The following is a 19,159-nucleotide window of genomic DNA, read 5'->3' on the forward strand; positions in this document are numbered from 1 at the left end:
TTTGCAGCATGTTCTATGTGGTGCTAAAATGCCACAGATTTGTACTGTGGAATTCATTCATTCCAATAGAGTGAATGAATTCTGCCGTAAAAACTTCATCAAAACCTGCATGTGGATTTTGGTGCAGAATTTGGCACAGATTTTTTCAGCGATGTGCGAACTTACAGAAGTCAAAAGTGTTGGTGAGGTCTATTGTGTTTTGGCTGGTTATGCCCTTGTAAAAAAAATTGAGAAATCCTGCTGTAATGTATAGCCCATAAGTCTACCAGTTTGGTTACATTAAAAGGGTTGTGGCAACATTAAAAGTTATCCCTACCTACAGGATAGTGGATAACATTCTAATTGGTGGGGATCCGAGTGCTGACACCCCCAACAATCCCAAAAACAGGGGTTCCGAAGGTCTCCATATGAATGGAGCGACCATCAAGCATGGTCATTAGAGATGAGCGAACACGTTCGGCTCCTCCCCTTTTTCGCCCGAACACCGAACTTTGCGAACACTTCAGTGTTCGGGCGAAAAAGTTCGGGGGCCGCCGTGGCAGCGCGGGGGGGTGCGGCGGGGAGTGGGGGGGAGAGGGAGAGGGCTCCCCCCTGTTCCCCGCTACTGCCGCCCGCGCCGCCGCGCATCTCCCCGCCCCCCGGCGGCACCCGGACACTTACGCGCGAACACTGCAGTGTTCGGCAAAGCCGGTGTCCGGGTGCGGATGTGTCCGTAACGGACACGTTCGCTCATCCCTAATGGTCATCTATTCCTGGCAATCCCCTTGAAATGAATGAAGTGGTGATGCGTATGCTTAACCACTGCTCCCTTCACATGGTGACCTCCAGGGCCCTAGAACATTAATCCCCCTTCCTGTTGACAGGGGCAAGCCTTGAACTCTTTGGGTTTAAAATCCAGAAAGTGTAACTCATAGATGACATTACATAAGGAGGAAAATGCCAGCTTCTCTTCCTACTTGGGGATAAATAAAAAATCAGTGTAATTGGCAATATCTGAACTACAGTATCTTTAGGGCTCGTTCAGACGAGTGCTATTTTCACGCTGCTAAGCAGTGCACAGACCGCGCTTCTATAGGCACCAATAGGTTTCTATAGATGTGTTCACATGGACGATTATTAGACGTGCTGAATCAGCGCATCTAACAAAGATAGGACATGAGAGTGCAAACTCATTAGTCAGCTCTGAGTTGCGTATAAAGATACGACATGTCCTATCTTTGCTGCATTCTTTCCATACACTCCTATTAAAAGCCTTGAAAACAGGCAGCCCGCACCTCGGATCGGGGGAATAGGTTACTTCACGTAGCTTGAAGTAGCCTGTTCACGCGATCTTACCAGCACTATAGTAGCGCTGTTTTCTCGCTGCTTAGCTGCGCTCGTCTGAACGAGGCCTTAAGAACAGGAAAGACATGGGATTTTTAACAGATATGTAGTGGGGTATATTGTAAATCATATACCTTGAGCTTACCTCCAGTGTTGTACAGCATATACCATGTACACCTACCAACATTTGTAAAGAAAAACAAGGCCTATATTATCCAAGTAACTTTATTTTATTTTATTCCATTGCTGCACCATCTAATATGCACATCTGGTAAAGAGTTCATCATAATAGTTATTATGCATGAATGAGTCCAGTAATACACGCATATATTAAATGTAACACTTCTGCTGGTTGCCAGAAATAGAAGATGGCTGCAGGAAAATAAAAACACTCGCTGTAAAACACTGTACAACAAATCAACTATATACTACACAGATAAATCAAAAGGTCATAATGCCAAAATTGAAAGAGACGGCAATGCATCTTTATATAAATCCATGTCCTGTATATGCTATATGCAAAGATATACAAACATATAGTCTTCTTGCTCCTTGTTGTCTGTTAAATATGTTAAAAACACAACACGGTATGTTATATCTCAAAGCCACAACCAGTTCTAAAAATTCCAAACTGCAAAATATCCAGGTACAAAGCTAAAATTACTATCCGCCTTTAATATCTTTTACTAAAACATAAATATTCTTTACCATATATTTTCTTCTGACATTCAAAATTGTAAAGTCAATATGGCTGAATTATTATTTAAAAAGCACATATTTACAAACCGTTTCAATACATAAATTATTTGGCATCATTTTCACAATCATACTGCATATGCGCGCCCGCTCTTATTTTTAAGTGGAATATTTTATTAAAGTTAACAAATTATGTACAAAAATACTCGAATAATTACTAAAAATGTAATTAATCACCTGCTAACAGTTTTTTCGTGGGAAAATATATAAAAAGTGATCATTTTCTTTTCAACCGGACTGTCTTTAAAAGCAAAATACACACTTTACCTAAAAATCAACTTCCCAGCAAAAAAAGGGAAATACTTTATCTTCTATTTCCTTTTTTTATTATTATTTTTTTAGTTTTTTTTTTTTGAAAGGAGGGTTTAAAATGCATAACCATTTTATAAATTGCCATAAAAGCATGAGAGGGATGAAATCAATCGTTTAAGGTGCTCTGTTCTTGGTGAGGAGTTATGTGCCAGAACAGGTGGCAGTTTTGTAGGAACATAAAAGTAATACAGTAAAACAGCAGAGATATACAATGCCCATAAGTCAAGGACTAATGACAATGAGACAGCACACAGGCTAGAAAGGCACAACAATACATCTGTACATGGGTTTGTAGTGGGAAATTGCATTGGTAGGGATTGGGTAGGAAATCATAAGAAAAGAATTGTATGCAAATGTTTATTGCATTACTCACCATGTACTTTGTTCATGCATTCGAAAAGGATAACTAGAGAAGCTGCTGGATATTGGGGTGTTCTGTTCAGGCGTAATCAATTTCTGTGATATGACATTGATGGACCTATCACAGTTTATCGAGGCACAGCTCCCTGTTCATGTGTGGCTGTGCCTGGTACTGCAACTAATCCCCATTCACTTGAACAGCGTTGCACCTTCATTCTGCTGATCAGTGGTGTCCCAAGTATTGGATTACCACTAATCATACATTGATGGCCTATCCTAAAGATGCCCAAATGCTTTTGATGACTGTTGGCCAAACAAGTCATTTCCCCCATACTTATATATCTTCAAGTCAGCTGATCGTTCATAGGTTTTCAATAGCTAAAACGGAGATAAGCTGCTGCCAGACATCTTTGGCGGTAGCTTCTCTCAAGGAGGAATAAAAGAATTGGGTGTTGAAACAGGCCAGATTCTTCTTTTTTCAACATCATCTGTCAAGGGAGAGTTAGGAGTCAGGAGATTAATTTTCTCGAATGTGTATTTAGGCCTTAAGGATAGGTCATCAATGTTATATTTCTGAAAAGCCCTTTATTGGCACAAGCAGCTAAGCTGCCATTATGAACAGGAGGATTCCCTGTGTTCCCTGGAAGCTTTAAGGATTTGGATGATAAGCGATGGAGAAAATAAGTATATGATCAAGAAATACTGTGCACTATTATCTACACGTCTTTGTGCAGTCTGTTCTATACACATGTACTGGCTACTAATACAGTATGTGCATACTCAATGACCCATTAAGCCAATGTACTGATAGGTGCTTATATCAACTATTATTGCTTTCAAGATCCAAGCTATCGTCCCATGACTGCCATGATAACTTGGTAAGTGGGGGCACTGCTGCAGCGGCAGCTATACAGGACGTCTTAATTTACATTGCAGAGCACTCAAAATGATCACTCCCAGTTATTAATAAATAAAAATGTGCAGAGAAATAAAGCTCTCTGCGTAAAATACATCAGAAATCTATTTTACTAGTCTATACATACAGAATACATAAATACACCCTACAGTACTAAGCTGAGTAGTTTTCCCCTTCACTAATTTGTTCCCATATGCAATGTTCTTAATAAATGTGCATTTCCCACAGAGTATTGCATACTAACATGCAGCACCTGTATTCGTGCGGAGCAGTGTTACATCTACATATGAAATATACTGGCACCTCACAGCACTAGATAACTAAACTACGTTTCCCAACTTCAAGTATCCATCAGCTTATTATAGAAAGCACATTAGATCTTTTAGTTTCTGGCAAAGTCATCACATCTAATTGCTACATTGTAATATTTGTTTCCCCCATTCTGCAGAAAAAAGGTATATTCTCATAGGTGACCTGTAGCAAACCCGGTTTGATGCAAGTCTACTGCTCTGTGCAATGACAAGCAGATTTAGACTGTTGCATATTCAGCCAATATCATTAAATATGATTGACAAGCGGATACATATTGTAATAACTCTCATATTATTGTAGGTACTGTAGGCTCTTTGAAAATAGCAGTTGAACCCGATTCAGGGGTCAGACTGGAGTTTTTCTAAACTAAGGCAAATTGGACTATGCTCCTCACATGTTTTTTTTTTGCCCTCCACTATATCAATTGTCAACACGAATACTGTAAAAGGGAGAAAAATTCCTTCCATATAAAATTTTACTTGTATTGGTCAAACTACTGCAGAACGAATACAAAGAGTTAGAATTTAAATAGCCCACCAATACTGTTCTGAGAGGAAACAAACATCTTCGTTTGTAGAAACATTTGGGGTTGCAAGGAGTGGTTGAATGCAAGGCACTTCTAACAATGGATCTGATTTAGAGTTAGGGGTGCTTTTACACAGAACGATTAGGGTTAAAAAAAAATCACGGATTGTTTGAATTTGCACAATAATCGTTCAGTGTAAACTTGGCCAACGATTGAATGATGAACGATTAACGTTCAGCATTCATTTTATGCAGGCATTCACTATACCAATGAATGAGAACAACTGAACAATCAGTGTTTAAACAGAATGACTGAAAGATCCCATTAAAAAAAACAACTATTTATCTGTGTGTTTAAACTTATCGCCTGAGCAAATAAGCAAACTGTGTCATAATTTGCTTAGTCACTCAGGCGAAGGTGCAGTAAGGGGAGAACATATACAAAACACTAAAAAGGTGTTAACTGAACTTCCGGGGTCCCAATGCAAAATCCGTAACAGGACTCCACCTTACCATTTGCTATTTATTATACTGGTCTTTGCTTATATGGCTGGGTAGTCCTTAAGTGGCAAGGTGTGACAACAGACCAGGCATTCCCTATAGTTACACCCTTGCAAAATACCATAGTCAAATACTATACCATAAAAATATGACAAAAGATGCAAATGAAAACCAGGCCTTATTTGGGGTCAAGAGGAAAAAAATGTGCAACATAGATATATACCAATAAAATGTGTTTAATTATGTACTTTAAATAGAGATGAGCGAGCATACTCGCTAAGGGCAATTACTCGATCGAGCATTGCCCTTAGCGAGTGCCTGCCCGCTCAGAAGAAAAGGTTCGGGTGCTGGCGGCGGGCAGGGAGCGGCGGGGGAGAGCGGGGATGAACAGAGGCGAGATCTCTCTCTCCCTCTCTCCCCCCCGCTCACTGCCGCAACTCACCTCTCACCCGCGCTGGCAGCTGAACCTTTTCTTCCGAGCGGGGAGATACTCGCTAAGGACAATGCTCGATCGAGCAAGTATGCTCGCTCATCTCTAACTTTAAATAATAAAAACCTCTTGTGTACGTTCATGTTAATGCGTTTAACTACATTAAAAGGGATATTCTAGGCATTTACTATTGATGGCCAATCCTTAGGATAGGTCATCAATAGTTGATTGGCGGGAGTCCACTACACAGGATCCCCACCAATTAGCTGATCCTCTGGTTTGCTGGCAGTGCAATCAAGCTGGATATCCCATTGTGGTCACAGCCCGAAGTGTAATAGAAGGCATTGCTCCCATTGATGTCAATGGGAGTTGGGCCGCTTTCACATCTGCATTAGTTTGTTTTCCTACTCTTTTGTGACAGAACCGAACAGCACCGACCGGAACCCATTGACTATACTAGAGTCCGTTTGGTCTCCGCTCAGCTGTCCAGCATTGTAGCAGATGAGATTTTTTTGATGTTTTGTGCTGGATCTGTTAAAGAACCCCAAATTGGAGGTTCTAGCACAGATGTGAAAGCAGCTTTAAGCTGTCTATTACTCTTCTAATCCTGACCACCGATGCACATGTCCGGACCCCACTACACTGACAGGACACCAGAGGATCAGCTGATCAGCAGGTGATCCCGAATGACAGATCCCAGCTTATCAACTATTGAACTATCCCAAGAATAGGTCATCAATAGTAAATGTCTGGAATACTCCTTTTAGGTATTCTCCATTTTTTTGTTTGGTTGTGACTCCAAAAACTGTAAAAAACTGCCACAAAAGCTGAGGCTTTTATACCCCATAAAGGTGATAAATATGATAAATAATGCAAAGTGTACATGTTGTGAAGACATGACAGGATAGTGACTTATGTGTTGCTGTGATACTTACCTATTCTAATAGTAAGTAGATTGCCCATTGGGGCATACATTTCGGTAGAGGTATCCACATTTCTGTTTAAAGAATACCCGGTGAATTATTAAACCAGTGAAAAGATGTAATTAAGGTTTTTTTGTCCTTAAACAGGTAGAGAGGGGAAGAGCTGGGCAACAGAAATAGACTATTGCTGATGCAGCCAAAACAACTGTTTAGATCAGTAAACTTAAAGGGACTCTAAATGAGTAGCACAATTTATTGAAGTACCCTATGTACTCCCGATTTGTAACTTACAGTGTTACATACAGCATTGTGCTTTCAGAGTCCAGATTGGCATATCTACAGGTAAGGACTGTGTGTAGCGAGTTCTGTCTACTTATTACTTTAATGTTCAGAAAGTATATAGAAGTTTGCAGTAGTCTCTGGGAATACATCTGAATACATTTTGTTACTCCCTCTGGTAGGCAGTGTTCACACAGACCCCATTCCTCCTTCTGTTTGGGTTTTCTTTGCTTTTTAATGACAAGAATAGTAAAGTCTGCATGGCTATTTTTTGCCATATAATAGAAAACCCAACATAACCTATAATGGGCCAATTAAAAGCCAAGAAATGTGAAAAGGTGGCAAAGCTCTGTTGAGAATGAAAGCCATGACACTAACGTTATCAGAGCCTTATTCTGTTGACTAGAGCATTATTTCATTACATAAACATCTAACTCAGATCCATTGTTTCAGATACGAGGATATAGAAAAAACATGCAAGACAAAGCTGTAGAAAAGTTTTGCATTATTAAACCACTAAAGCAACCCTACTTTTACTGCCTTTCACACATTGCTTTGAGAAATGGATGCATGTCAAATGAACAGCCAATGAGAAGGCTGTAAACAGACATGTACGTAGCGTACGGAATTCATTTTTCTGCTCTGATGCGGGAGCAACCTCGTAATACATGCAGTTCTCAGAATTCCCCCTCCCTTGAGTTAAAAAAACAAACATTAAAATTGTCTCTGCATATACAAAATGCACAAAGTACAGAAGACAATTTATCGCCACTGAGCAGAAATTTATATATACATTATACATGGAAAATCCCTTATTCGTTGAAGAATACTATGAATGTAATCTGTTAACAGGGCCATCAAATTAATATTTCTATTATATATGTGAAGTTATTGTATATAACAAATTTGGAATTGTTGACTGGTTTAATTGTTAAAAGCAATGAATCAATTAATTTTTTAAATAAAACCAAAAGACTAAAACAATCTAAGAAACAATAAATCGGATTCCTATAAATCATAAGGAAATGATGATATCAAACTCATATCCAGTAACACACATACCCTGTAAATGGATGTGTTTTATCTATGTGATCCAAAGTGCCTCTTGTCAAGTTACTCCTGAATGAATATTTCTATAACAATGTGCAAAACAATAATACATAACAAAATTCTTCACTTCTTAAGAGAACCAAATAGTCGACAATTAAAGTGCCCATACTTTTATTATGTCTATAACCCTTCTGCAGTCTTTATATATCACTGGACCCCTTGGGGTTACTTGTTCTGCAAGGTCATATTGTTTGTTCAGCAATTCTGTTACAACTGAGATACTTTCCTTGGGAAAGGCCTTGGACGTGGCAATGCATCGGTCCTTTTTCCATTCTCCAGACTTGTTGGACGTGCTGGGCCAGGTTTGGGTGGTAAAGCTGGAGGGTCGATAGGAGCAGGTATGGAAAGACATTGAGGTACAGGTACAGGACGCCTTAAAGTCCGTTCATACACACTGTAGGGGGGTGGTGTTTTATTCTCCTTTCTCGATGGTTCCTCTGATATTCCATAGCTTGAGCAGGATCCTGTTTGCTCAAAAATTTGACTCTCAAAACCTGACATTTCTGAAATGCTGCATCGACTTAGTGAAGAAATGCCACTACTGCAGCTTCCAGACAAGACTGGAGAATTGGACATCATGCTAGGATGGCAATCCACAGGAGATGGAGTAAATGACTGCATTGAGCCCTGAAGGATAATGAACAAAAGTTAGTAAGCTGCCTTTGTCAAAAGAAAACCTACAAAGAAGAGATGAGCATTGGGTTCAATATCATTTCAATGATATACAGTAATTCAAATGTGGTCATTTACCATGTGTTATAACCCTATGATTTGTAATGAGCGAGCAGTTAACAGTGCTGAACATCCTAAACAAACTGAACAAGGATTAGACTGGACTATTAAATAAGGGTGCCTACACACAGGATGACTATTGGACACTTAATTGTCCGATAGCCGTCCCAACGATTTTACACAGGAGCGATAATCACTAGAGATGAGCGAACGTACTCGTCCGAGCTTGATACTCGTTCGAGTATTAGCGTGTTCGAGATGCTCGTTACTAGAGGCGAGTACCACGTGATGTTCGAGTTACATTCACGTTCATCTCTGAGACGTTAGCGCGCTTTTCTGGACAATAGAAAGACAGGGAAGGCATTACAACTTCCCCCTGCGACGTTCAAGCCCTATACCACCCCCCTGCAGTGAGTGGCTGGCGAGATCAGGTGTCACCTGAGTATATAAATCGGCCCCTCCCGCGGCTCGCCACAGATGCATTCTGACATAGAGGAGGGAAAGTGCTGTTGGTGCCGGAGCTGCTATAGGGAGAGTGTTAGGAGTATTTTAGGCTTCAAGAACCCCAACGGTCCTTCTTAGGGCCACATCTGACCGTGTGCAGTACTGTTGAGGCTGCTTTTTGCAGTGTTGCACTTTTTTTTTTTTTTTTTGTATATCGGCCGTGCAGAGCATTGCGTCCAGAGCATTGCATCCTGCAGTATTTTTACATAGTCCAGGGCCAGTAGTAGTGGTGAGGCAGGGACAGTGAAAGACATATCCAGTCTATATAGGCAGTGGGCTTTTCCAAAAAAATTTGGGAAAAAAAATCTATTTGGGCTGCCTGTGACCGTCCTGACTGTACTGCGTCTCTGCTGGGGGTAGTTGTCCTAATTCATACGCAGCCAGCTAAGTGTTACAGCAGGCTTGCGCAAAATTCTTTCCTGCCTCTGCGTTGCCTCTTACATCACCGCTGTCATCCTGTCCAGAGTGAAACAGTCTGCAGTAATTTTACATAGTCCACGGCCAGTAGTGGTGGTGAGGCAGGGACAGTGAAAGACATATCCAGTCTATATAGGCAGTGGGCTTTTCCAAAAAAATTTGGGAAAAAAAATCTATTTGGGCTGCCTGTGACCGTCCTGACTGTACTGCATCTCTGCTGGGGGTAGTTGTCCTAATTCATACGCAGCCAGCTAAGTGTTACAGCAGGCTTGCGCAAAATTCTTTCCTGCCTCTGCTGTGCGTTCCGTAAGCGAAGTCAGCCTCCAACCACAGGCCAATAAGCGGCACATTTAATTACAGCGTTCTGTTTCTGCACTACTGGTAATACAGCATGCTGAAGGGTAGGGGTAGGCCTAGAGGACGTGGACGCGGGCGAGGACGCGGAGGCCCAAGTCAGGGTGTGGGCATAGGCCGAGCTCCTGATCCAGGTGTATCGCAGCCGACTGCTGCGGGATTAGGAGAGAGGCACGTTTCTGGCGTCCCCACATTCATCTCACAATTAATGGGTCCACGCGGTAGACCTTTATTAGAAAATGAGCAGTGTGAGCAGGTCCTGTTGTGGATGGCAGAAAGTGCATCCAGCAATCTATCGACCACCCAGAATTCTGCGTCGTCCACTGCTGCAACTCTGAATCCTCTGGCTGCTGCTCCTCCTTCCTCCCAGCCTCCTCACTCCATTACATTGACACATTCTGAGGAGCAGGCAGACTCCCAGGAACTGTTCTCGGGCCCCTGCCAGGAATGGGCAGCAATGGTTCTGAATCCTCTCCCACTGGAGGAGTTTGTCGTGACCGATGCCCAACCTTTGGAAAGTTCCCGGGGTCCGGGGGATGAGGCTGGGGACTTCCGGCAACTGTCTCAAGAGCTTTCAGTGGGTGAGGAGGACGATGACGATGAGACACAGTTGTTTATCACTCAGGTAGTAGTAATTGGAGTAAGTCCGAGGGAGGAGCGCACAGAGGATTCAGAGGAAGAGCAGCAGGACGATGAGGTGACTGACCCCACCTGGTTTGCTACGCCTACTGAGGACAGGTCTATAGAGGGGGAGGCAAGTGCAGCAGCAGGGCAGGTTGGAAGAGGCAGTGCGGTGGCCAGGGGTAGAGGCAGGGCCAGACCGAATAATCTACCAACTGTTTCCCAAAGCGCCCCCTCGCGCCATGCCACCCTGCAGAGGCCGAGGTGCTCAAAGGTCTGGCAGTTTTTCACTGAGAGTGCAGACGACCGATGAACAGTGGTGTGCAACCTTTGTCGCGCCAAGATCAGCCGGGGAGCCACCACCACCAGCCTCACCACCACCAGCATGTGCAGACATATGATGACCAAGCACCCCACAAGATGGGACGAAGGCCGTTCACCACCTCCGGTTTGCACCGCTGCCTCTCCCCCTGTTCCCCAACCTGCCACTGAGATCCAACCCCCATCTCAGGACACAGGCACTACCGTCTCCTGGCCTGCACCCACACCCTCACCTCCGCTGTCCTCGGCCCCATCCAGCAATGTCTCTCAGTGCACCGTCCAGCCGTCGCTAGCGCAAGTGTTTGAGCGCAAGCGCAAGTATGCAGCCACGCACCCGCACGCTCAAGCGTTAAACGTGCACATAGCCAAATTTATCAGCCTGGAGATGCTGCCGTATAGGCTTGTGGAAACGGAGGCTTTCAAAGGTATGATGGCGGCGGCGGCCCCGCGCTACTCAGTTCCCAGTCGCCACTACTTTTCTCGATTTGCAGTCCCAGCCCTGCATGACCACGTCTCCCGCAACATTGTACGCGCCCTCACCAACGCGGTTACTGCCAAGGTCCACTTAACAACGGACATGTGGACAAGCACAGGCGGGCAGGGCCACTATATCTCCCTGACGGCATATTGGGTGAATTTAGTGGAGGCTGGGACAGAGTCAGAGCCTGGGACCGCTCACGTCCTACCCACCCCCAGAATTGCGGGCCCCAGCTCGGTGGTGGTATCTGCGGCGGTGTATGCTTCCTCCACTAAACCACCCTCCTCCTACTCCTACTCCTCCTCCTACGCAACCTCTGTCTCGCAATCAAGATGTGTCAGCAGCAGCACGTCGCCAGCAGTCGGTGTCGCGCGGCACGGCAGCGCAACGGTGGGCAAGCGTCAGCAGGCCGTGCTGAAACTACTCAGCATAGGAGAGAAGAGGCACACGGCCCACGAACTGCTGCAGGGTCTGACAGAGCAGACCGACCGCTGGCTTGTGCTGCTGAGCCTCCAACCGGGCATGGTCGTGTGTGACAACGGCCGTAACCTGGTGGTGGCTCTGCAGCTCGGCAGCCTCACGCACGTGCCATGCCTGGCCCACGTCTTTAATTTGGTGGTTCAGCGCTTTCTGAAAAGCTACCCACGCTTGTCAGACCTGCTCGGAAAGGTGCGCCGGCTCTGCGCACATTTCCGCAAGTCCCACACGGACGCTGCCACCCTGCGCACCCTGCAACATCGGTTTAATCTGCCAGTGCACCGACTGCTGTGCGACGTGCCCACATGGTGGAACTCTACGCTCCACATGTTGGCCAGGCTCTATGAGCAGCGTAGAGCTATAGTGGAATACCAACTCCAACATGGGTGGCGCAGTGGGAGTCAGCCTCCTCAATTCTTTACAGAAGAGTGGGCCTGGTTGGCAGACATCTGCCAGGTCCTTGGAAACTTTGAGGAGTCTACCCAGATGGTGAGCGGCGATGCTGCAATCATTAGCGTCACCATTCCTCTGCTATGCCTCTTGTAAAGTTCCCTGCAAAGCATAAAGGCAGGCGCTTTGCGCTCGGAAACAGAGGCGGGGGAAGACAGTATGTCGCTGGATAGTCAGAGCACCCTCCTGTCTATATCTCAGCGCGTTGAGGAGGAGGAGCATGAGGAGGATGAGGAGGAGGGGGAAGAGACAGCTTGGCCCACTGCTGAGGGTACCCATGCTGCTTGCCTGTCATCCTTTCAGCGTGTATGGCCTGAGGAGGAGGGGGAGGAGGATCCTGAAAGTGATCTTCCTAGTGAGGACAGCCATGTGTTGCGTACAGGTACCCTGGCGCACATGGCTGACTTCATGTTAGGATGCCTTTCTCATGACCCTTGCGTTACACGCATTCTGGCCACTACGGATTACTGGGTGTACACACTGCTCGACCCACGGTATAAGAAGAACCTTTCCACTCTCATACCTGAAGAGGAAAGGGGTTCGAGAGTGATGCTATACCACAGGACCCTGGCGGATAAACTGATGGTAAAATTCCCATCCAACAGCGCTAGTGGCCGAAGGCGCAGTTCCGAGGGCCAGGTAGCAGGGGAGGCGCGGAGATCAGGCAGCATGTACAGCACAGGCAGGGGAACACTCTCTAAGGCCTTTGACAGCTTTCTGGCTCCCCAGCAAGACTGTGTCACCGCTCCCCAGTCAAGGCTGAGTTGGCGGGAGCACTGTAAAAGGATGGTGTGGGAGTACGTAGCCGATCGCACGACCGTCCTCGGTGACGCCTCTGCCCCCTACAACTACTGGGTGTCGAAGCTGGACACGTGGCCTGAACTCGCGCTGTATGCCCTGGAGGTGCTTGCTTGTCCTGCGGCTAGCGTCTTGTCAGAGAGGGTGTTTAGTGCGGCTGAGGGAATCATCACGGATAAGCGTACCCGCCTGTCAACCGACAGTGCCGACAGGCTTACACTCATCAAGATGAACAAAGCCTGGATTTCCCCAGACTTCTCTTCTCCACCAGCGGACAGCAGCGATACCTAAGCAATACGTAGGCTGCACCCGCGGATGGAAGCATTGTTCTCTATCACTATAAAAAAACGTGGACCTTTTAGCTTCATCAATCTGTGTATAATATTCATCCTCCTCCTCCTGCTCCTCCTCCTGAAACCTCACGTAATCACGCCGAACGGGCAATTTTTCTTAGGCCCACAAGGCTCAGTCATATAATTTTTGTAAACAATTTTTATACGTTTCAATGCTCATTAAAGCGTTGAAACTTGCACCTGAACCAATTTTTATTTTAACTGGGCTGCCTCCAGGCCTAGTTACAAATTAAGCCACATTAACCAAAGCGATTAATGGGTTTCACCTGCCCTCTTGGTTGGGCATGAGCAATTTTTCTGAGGTACATTAGTACTGTTGGTACACCAATTTTTTGGGGCCCTCGCCTACAGTGTAATCCAATTAATTTTTTGCCCACCTGCATTAAAGCTGACGTTACATCAGCTGTGCTGGGCACTGCAATGGAATATATTATGTACCGCCGGTGGCTTCCTGGGACCTACACATGCTGTCGGTCCACATGGACTTCCCATTAGGGAGATGTACGTGCCTGTGTATACTTATAAAAAACTCGAGCCTGACTGGGGCATGCAGTTTTGGCCAAAGCCCACCTGTATTTAATCAGACGTCAGCTCTGCTGTCCAGGGCACTGCAATGGGATATATTTTTGTACCGCCAGTGGGTTCCAGGGAGCCACCCATGCTGTCGGTCCACACGGACCTCACATTAGGGAGTTGTACCTGCCTGTGTCTATGTATTAAAAACCCCGGTCTGACTGGGGCATGCAGTGTGAGCCGAAGCCCACCTGTATTTTATCTGACGTTACCTCAGCTGTGCAGGGCAATGCAATGGGATATATTTATGTACCGCCAGTGGCTTCCTGGCACCCACCCATGCTGTCGGTCCACACGGAGTTGTAACTGCATGTGTCCACTTCTAAAGAACCCCAGTCTGACTGGGGCATGCAGTGTGGGCCGAAGCCCACCTGCATTAAACATGACTTTACCTCAGCTGTGATGGGCAATGCAATGGGATATATTTATGTACCGCCGGTGGGTTCCAGGGAGCCACCCATGCTGTCGGTCCACACGGAGTTGTAACTGCATGTGTCCACTTCTAAAGAACCCGAGTCTGACTGGGGCATGCAGTGTGGGTTTGTCCCCCTTTTTGCTGTTTGGAGACAGCTCCGTATATATTGCACAGTGGCCCATATTGGTACTGCAGGCTGAATCCTATGGAAGTGAATGGGACTCAGCCTGCAGTACCAGCCTGGGCCACTTTGCAATGTATGGAGCTATCTGAAAACAGTTAGATGTGGGACACCCCTTTAATGTTATATGTGCCTATGTAAGGACACTACATGGTTGTGATGTAAATTGCAGCCTGTCAAGGATTTAATGAAAAGTTGCTTATAATGGAGGTACTGTAACTGTACTTTAACAAAATTTGTGGGATGGTAAAGGAGACACATCTGTATATACAAGTAATTTGGTGATTCATCAACATTAATCTAACGTGTATGAGCTGCCTTGGTCTGGAAAGTGTCATAAAAGAATGTCTAAGGTCCTGGAACAGTGTTATAAACTCACTGGAGACAGATTATGCTGGTGGCATGTTACTAACTCATCCAAAAAACATTTGAGAAGAACATTCAAATATTTTCAGTATTCTAGGATAAGGTTAATGTTCTAATTACAATCATTATGGAAATGGATACATTATCTGACACTGTATAGGGGTGGGGGGGCGGTTTCTGACACTGTAGATGGGGTGGGGGTGCTTTGTGCATCACACTGAACATGGGTGGTCCTGTGCCTGTTACTTTGCAGGGTGCTGTCCTATGCATGACACTGTATATTGGAGAAGGTATCCTGCGCATGGCACTGTACATGGGGGGTGTCTTGTGTATGGTGCTGTGCAGTACATAGGGGGAGTTCTGCAGATGACAATATACATAAGGTAGTCCTTTACATGACACTGTACATGTGGTTTACACTTTAAATGGCAACTAATTGTCAGTCAAATGGGGTGCTGCCGCCCAATTTGCCTGGTGATCTTTTCTGGGCCGGACCTCTGGCTATATTACACCAAATGCACAGTCCAGGGATTTGTCCTTAGTTGCACAACTCATACAGGAGAGCATTTTATCAGTTACTTACATAGTGTTACCCATGGGTCTCACTTTGGCTACAAAACACAGCATGATCCTGTTGTACAGTGCACTATTATATATGGCGAGTCTTGTGGCTGACACTGTATGTATGAAGAGTTAATATTTAACCCTTTCCAATCCACTGTCTGATGTCTGAAGACATTATGATTTAAGGCTGTACAGCTCCGTTGCTGGAAGACGTCCATTGGGGTTCTCTTACTGTATATTGCCAGCCTCTGCTGTCGGAGCCTATCCAACTTGTCACCTTATGCAATACTGGCTTTAGCCAGCAGATAGCGCCATTGTATAATGGCAGAAAAAGATTAAACCCCCTAGGAAAACCAGAATACAAATTCGATTGGAAAGGGTTAAGGCAGACTTGTGGTGGACACTGTATTGGGCCACCAAAACACCCATTTAGATTCAGACTGTGAAATCTCGCAGCAGAATCGGACCCTGTGTTCAGCCAGTGACATATACTCACCTGTCTGGATCCGCCACAGGTGTCTCAGCTGGTACGTTGGCATGCAGGTGCAATGCAGGGCATCACGTGCCGCCGATGACGTGGTTCTGCGGCGATTTCAAAATTAACATTTTAGAATAGCCGCGGATCGGATGGCTTCCATTGACTTTAATGAAAGCCGTTCGTGCGATTTCCCGCACCAAATAGAGCATGCTGCGACTCTTCCTCTGCGAGCGGAAATCGCAAGTGATTTCCGCTCATGTGCAGGGAAGAATCCCTTAACATTGCTTGCTATGGACGGACATTGCTGCGGAATTCACGTCCGTGGGCATTGGGCCTAAAGCAGCGTACAAAAATTGGCATGTCATTGTACTTCTTTCTTCCACCTGGATATGTTTGCTAAGCAAACAATGTGCAGTTTACACTGTGTATTTACAGTTTTATCAGGGGTTTAATAATAACCGGCAGAACATATCAGACTGCCGTGTTCATTCCCGCTATTTTATCATCTTTTTGTAGTAAGCACAGTCTATTACAGCAAACATGCTGTGTTTATGTAGTGACCCTTACAATTCTGTTTTCAAAACAGACAAAAATAGGCAACCAGCTTTATTAATTTATCTCAGAACAAAGCAAGTGTTATTATTTTTCCATCAGACAACAGAATAAATCTAGAAGCAGGCTTTGGTGGAGATGTTACAGGCAGGGAGATGCATGGAATCCATGGAGCAAGTTTGCCCTCTGCTGGCCATTTGCAGTTCAGGATTTGCTACTTGTAAATCCAAAAAATATTTCAAAACTTCTTGTACACATACTGAAAAACAAACACCGAAAACCATTTACCTTCATTGGAGATCTTCCCATTATAGAAGGAGACACAGCAGTGATATTTCTAGCGGGAGAAGCTGAAATTAAACAGAGTAAACAGTTATTAATCTATAACGGGTCCTACAGAACACAATGATAGCAAGAAGCTAATGCTGAATTATTGCGATTGTCTTACATATACATCTGTCTTACTGAATTACTGACACTGTAACAGGGCCTTTACCATCCAAATATTGCATAGATTTCTACATTGTAAACTATGTTGCTGGGATATATAGAGAGGTTATCCCAAAACTGATTTTTATCACTAGTCCACAGGATAGGTGATAAATGTCTGATTGGTGGGGGTCTCACCACCGAGACTCCCACCAATTCTAAGATGGGTGATTTGCAACTCCCTCTCCTTCTCACTGTGCACCCCCAGTGGTGAGGAGGAGATTGAATGGATCAGTGGAACAGCATATGTGGTGCCACTGCATTTATAGTCCCATTTATAATGGGACTGCCGGAGATGGCCAAGTGCTTGCCCTTACCTAGTTCGGTAAGCCACCATTGCAATGAGTTGCGCAATACCGTGTATGCTCAATTGCAGCTCCATTCAATCTCTACATCACTGGTCACTGCAAAGTGTGCTGTGAGCCCACAGTAAGGAGAAAGGGATGCACAAGACTCCCTTTCTTGCAATTGGTGGGGGGTTTCAGCAGTGAGACTCCCACCTGACTTTTAGATGGTACCCTGTGCAGAATTTTTTTTTGTTGCCCCCCCAGTCAGAAAAAAAAAATTGTGTGTGTATATATATATATATATATATATATCACCAGTAGGCAGTCTGCCTGCATTTTACTTGTGCAGAAAGCAGCTAGATAGTAGCATATGCACACTAAACTAGCTCAGTGAATAAATACTGGACCAAGTTTATAACAAAGATATAACACCAGAGCCGAGATAAATACAGCACAAAAACCAAAATCATAACATAATTATAGCTTGAACCAACTTCAGTACATAGATGCAATACCAGAAATAAGGTCCCAACATAATTACAGTAGCAGAACAAAGCGACTGTGTTGAGGTGGCGCCGATAAGTTGACAGCGGAGGAGAGGAGACAGAGCCAAGAGGAGGATGATTCATGTAGCTGCGAGCAGAAAGATGACCGTCTGGACCATCTGGTCAGGCAGAACAAAGGGTGGAGAGCGCCTTCAGCCTACTTCGGCCCGGTGGCCAACACCCTCTGTGCGACTGCACAGGTTGCATGTAGCAAAGGCTGGCTACGTGAATCACCTATCCTATGGATGACTGATAAATGTCAATTCTGGAAATACCCTTTAAGATTACATAGATTCTGAGCATGAAAAAGGATCTGTCACAACAGCATGACATCCTATTTAAGTGCAGCATATTAGAATGACAGGATCACTGAGCGATTTTATCAAACAGCACCAAAATTCTTTTCTGTTTGGTTACTACCTGCTAAAACAAAATACGGCAGGCTGCTTGTTACAAGTCTGTCTTAGTCTAGGGATATGATCGTGTTACGACTGTCAAAGGTCTCAAATGACTTAGCCAACATAGACCTCAAGACAAGTTACATGTGACTGCAACTTGTTTGCACCCTGCTTGCAAATTAGCGTTTTTTGTTTTGCTTTTTTTTTTAAATAACTAGTCATATGACAGGAAGTTGCATAAATGTTTTTGGTCATTCAACGTGTTGTGGCATGATCCAGATCACCATGATTTGTGTAGAGAGTGCTTCCCCATCCCTCCTTTACTAATGCTTGAAGATTACTATGTATCTGTCTGTATGCACAGTGGCATTCAATTACTGGTGGGAAGGTGGATGGGGATCTTCTCTGAAAGCATAAATCTTAAAAATTGTGAAGAATACTATTTACCTGCTGACCCATACTACCACTATAAATACTTTGAGGTTATAATTAAGCCTTTTAAACAAAAGGCAATAAAACTAGCATGCATGAAGTAATCTTGGATTTCATTAATCTAAGTGTAAGGGAGTGCTTCTTGGAGAAAGCAGACCTACCAGCTTGTGTGGGTCTGGGTGGCACAGGAGGAGTTATGAGCCTTCCACCTTCTGACATGTTTTTGGCTTCTTTCCCGCTATCTAGGCTCCAACTGCTTGGGGTTGTGTTCACGGCTGTAAAAATGGAGAAGAATTGACAAAAACAACCTTGAGTTTCACTGTGTATTTTTAAAGTCAGACCTGAATGAGTATTTTCTGCAGAGCGGATGACAGCAAGCTTTCACATTTCAAAGTAAAGAAAAGCACAAAAATGTAGACTGACAGAGGAAGCAAGAAATTGGAATGGCCACATAAAGTAGGAATGACTTCATAAATTAGTAAGGCTGCAGGCAGCTTAAGGAAGCAAAAGAAGCTCCGGCTGCATTTTATTACAATGAGTTATATCTCACTGTAGAATGTGGAATGTCTTGTATAACTCAACCACAATGGAGCCATGTTTTTGCGCTACAATTTTTGAAGGAAATCT

At 44.5% G+C, this 19,159-nt stretch overlaps 1 protein-coding gene across 1 annotated transcript in view; it reads right to left on the reverse strand.

Moving 5' to 3' along the window:
• Window positions 1-1,532: 1,532 nt before the first annotated feature.
• Window positions 1,533-19,159, reverse strand: part of DOCK4 (dedicator of cytokinesis 4) — a 300,819-nt gene continuing 283,192 nt past the window's right edge. Inside the window, exons 50-52 of the mRNA XM_066591773.1 lie at window positions 18,694-18,807; window positions 16,670-16,731; window positions 1,533-8,374 (exon numbers count right to left, since the gene is read on the reverse strand). Coding sequence (XP_066447870.1) covers window positions 7,955-8,374; window positions 16,670-16,731; window positions 18,694-18,807 — 596 coding nt within the window. The 3' untranslated portion in view covers window positions 1,533-7,954. The remainder of the gene's footprint in view (window positions 8,375-16,669; window positions 16,732-18,693; window positions 18,808-19,159) is intronic.

Source organism: Eleutherodactylus coqui, chromosome 2 (assembly GCF_035609145.1).
Source record: "Eleutherodactylus coqui strain aEleCoq1 chromosome 2, aEleCoq1.hap1, whole genome shotgun sequence".
NCBI lineage: Eukaryota > Metazoa > Chordata > Amphibia > Anura > Eleutherodactylidae > Eleutherodactylus > Eleutherodactylus coqui.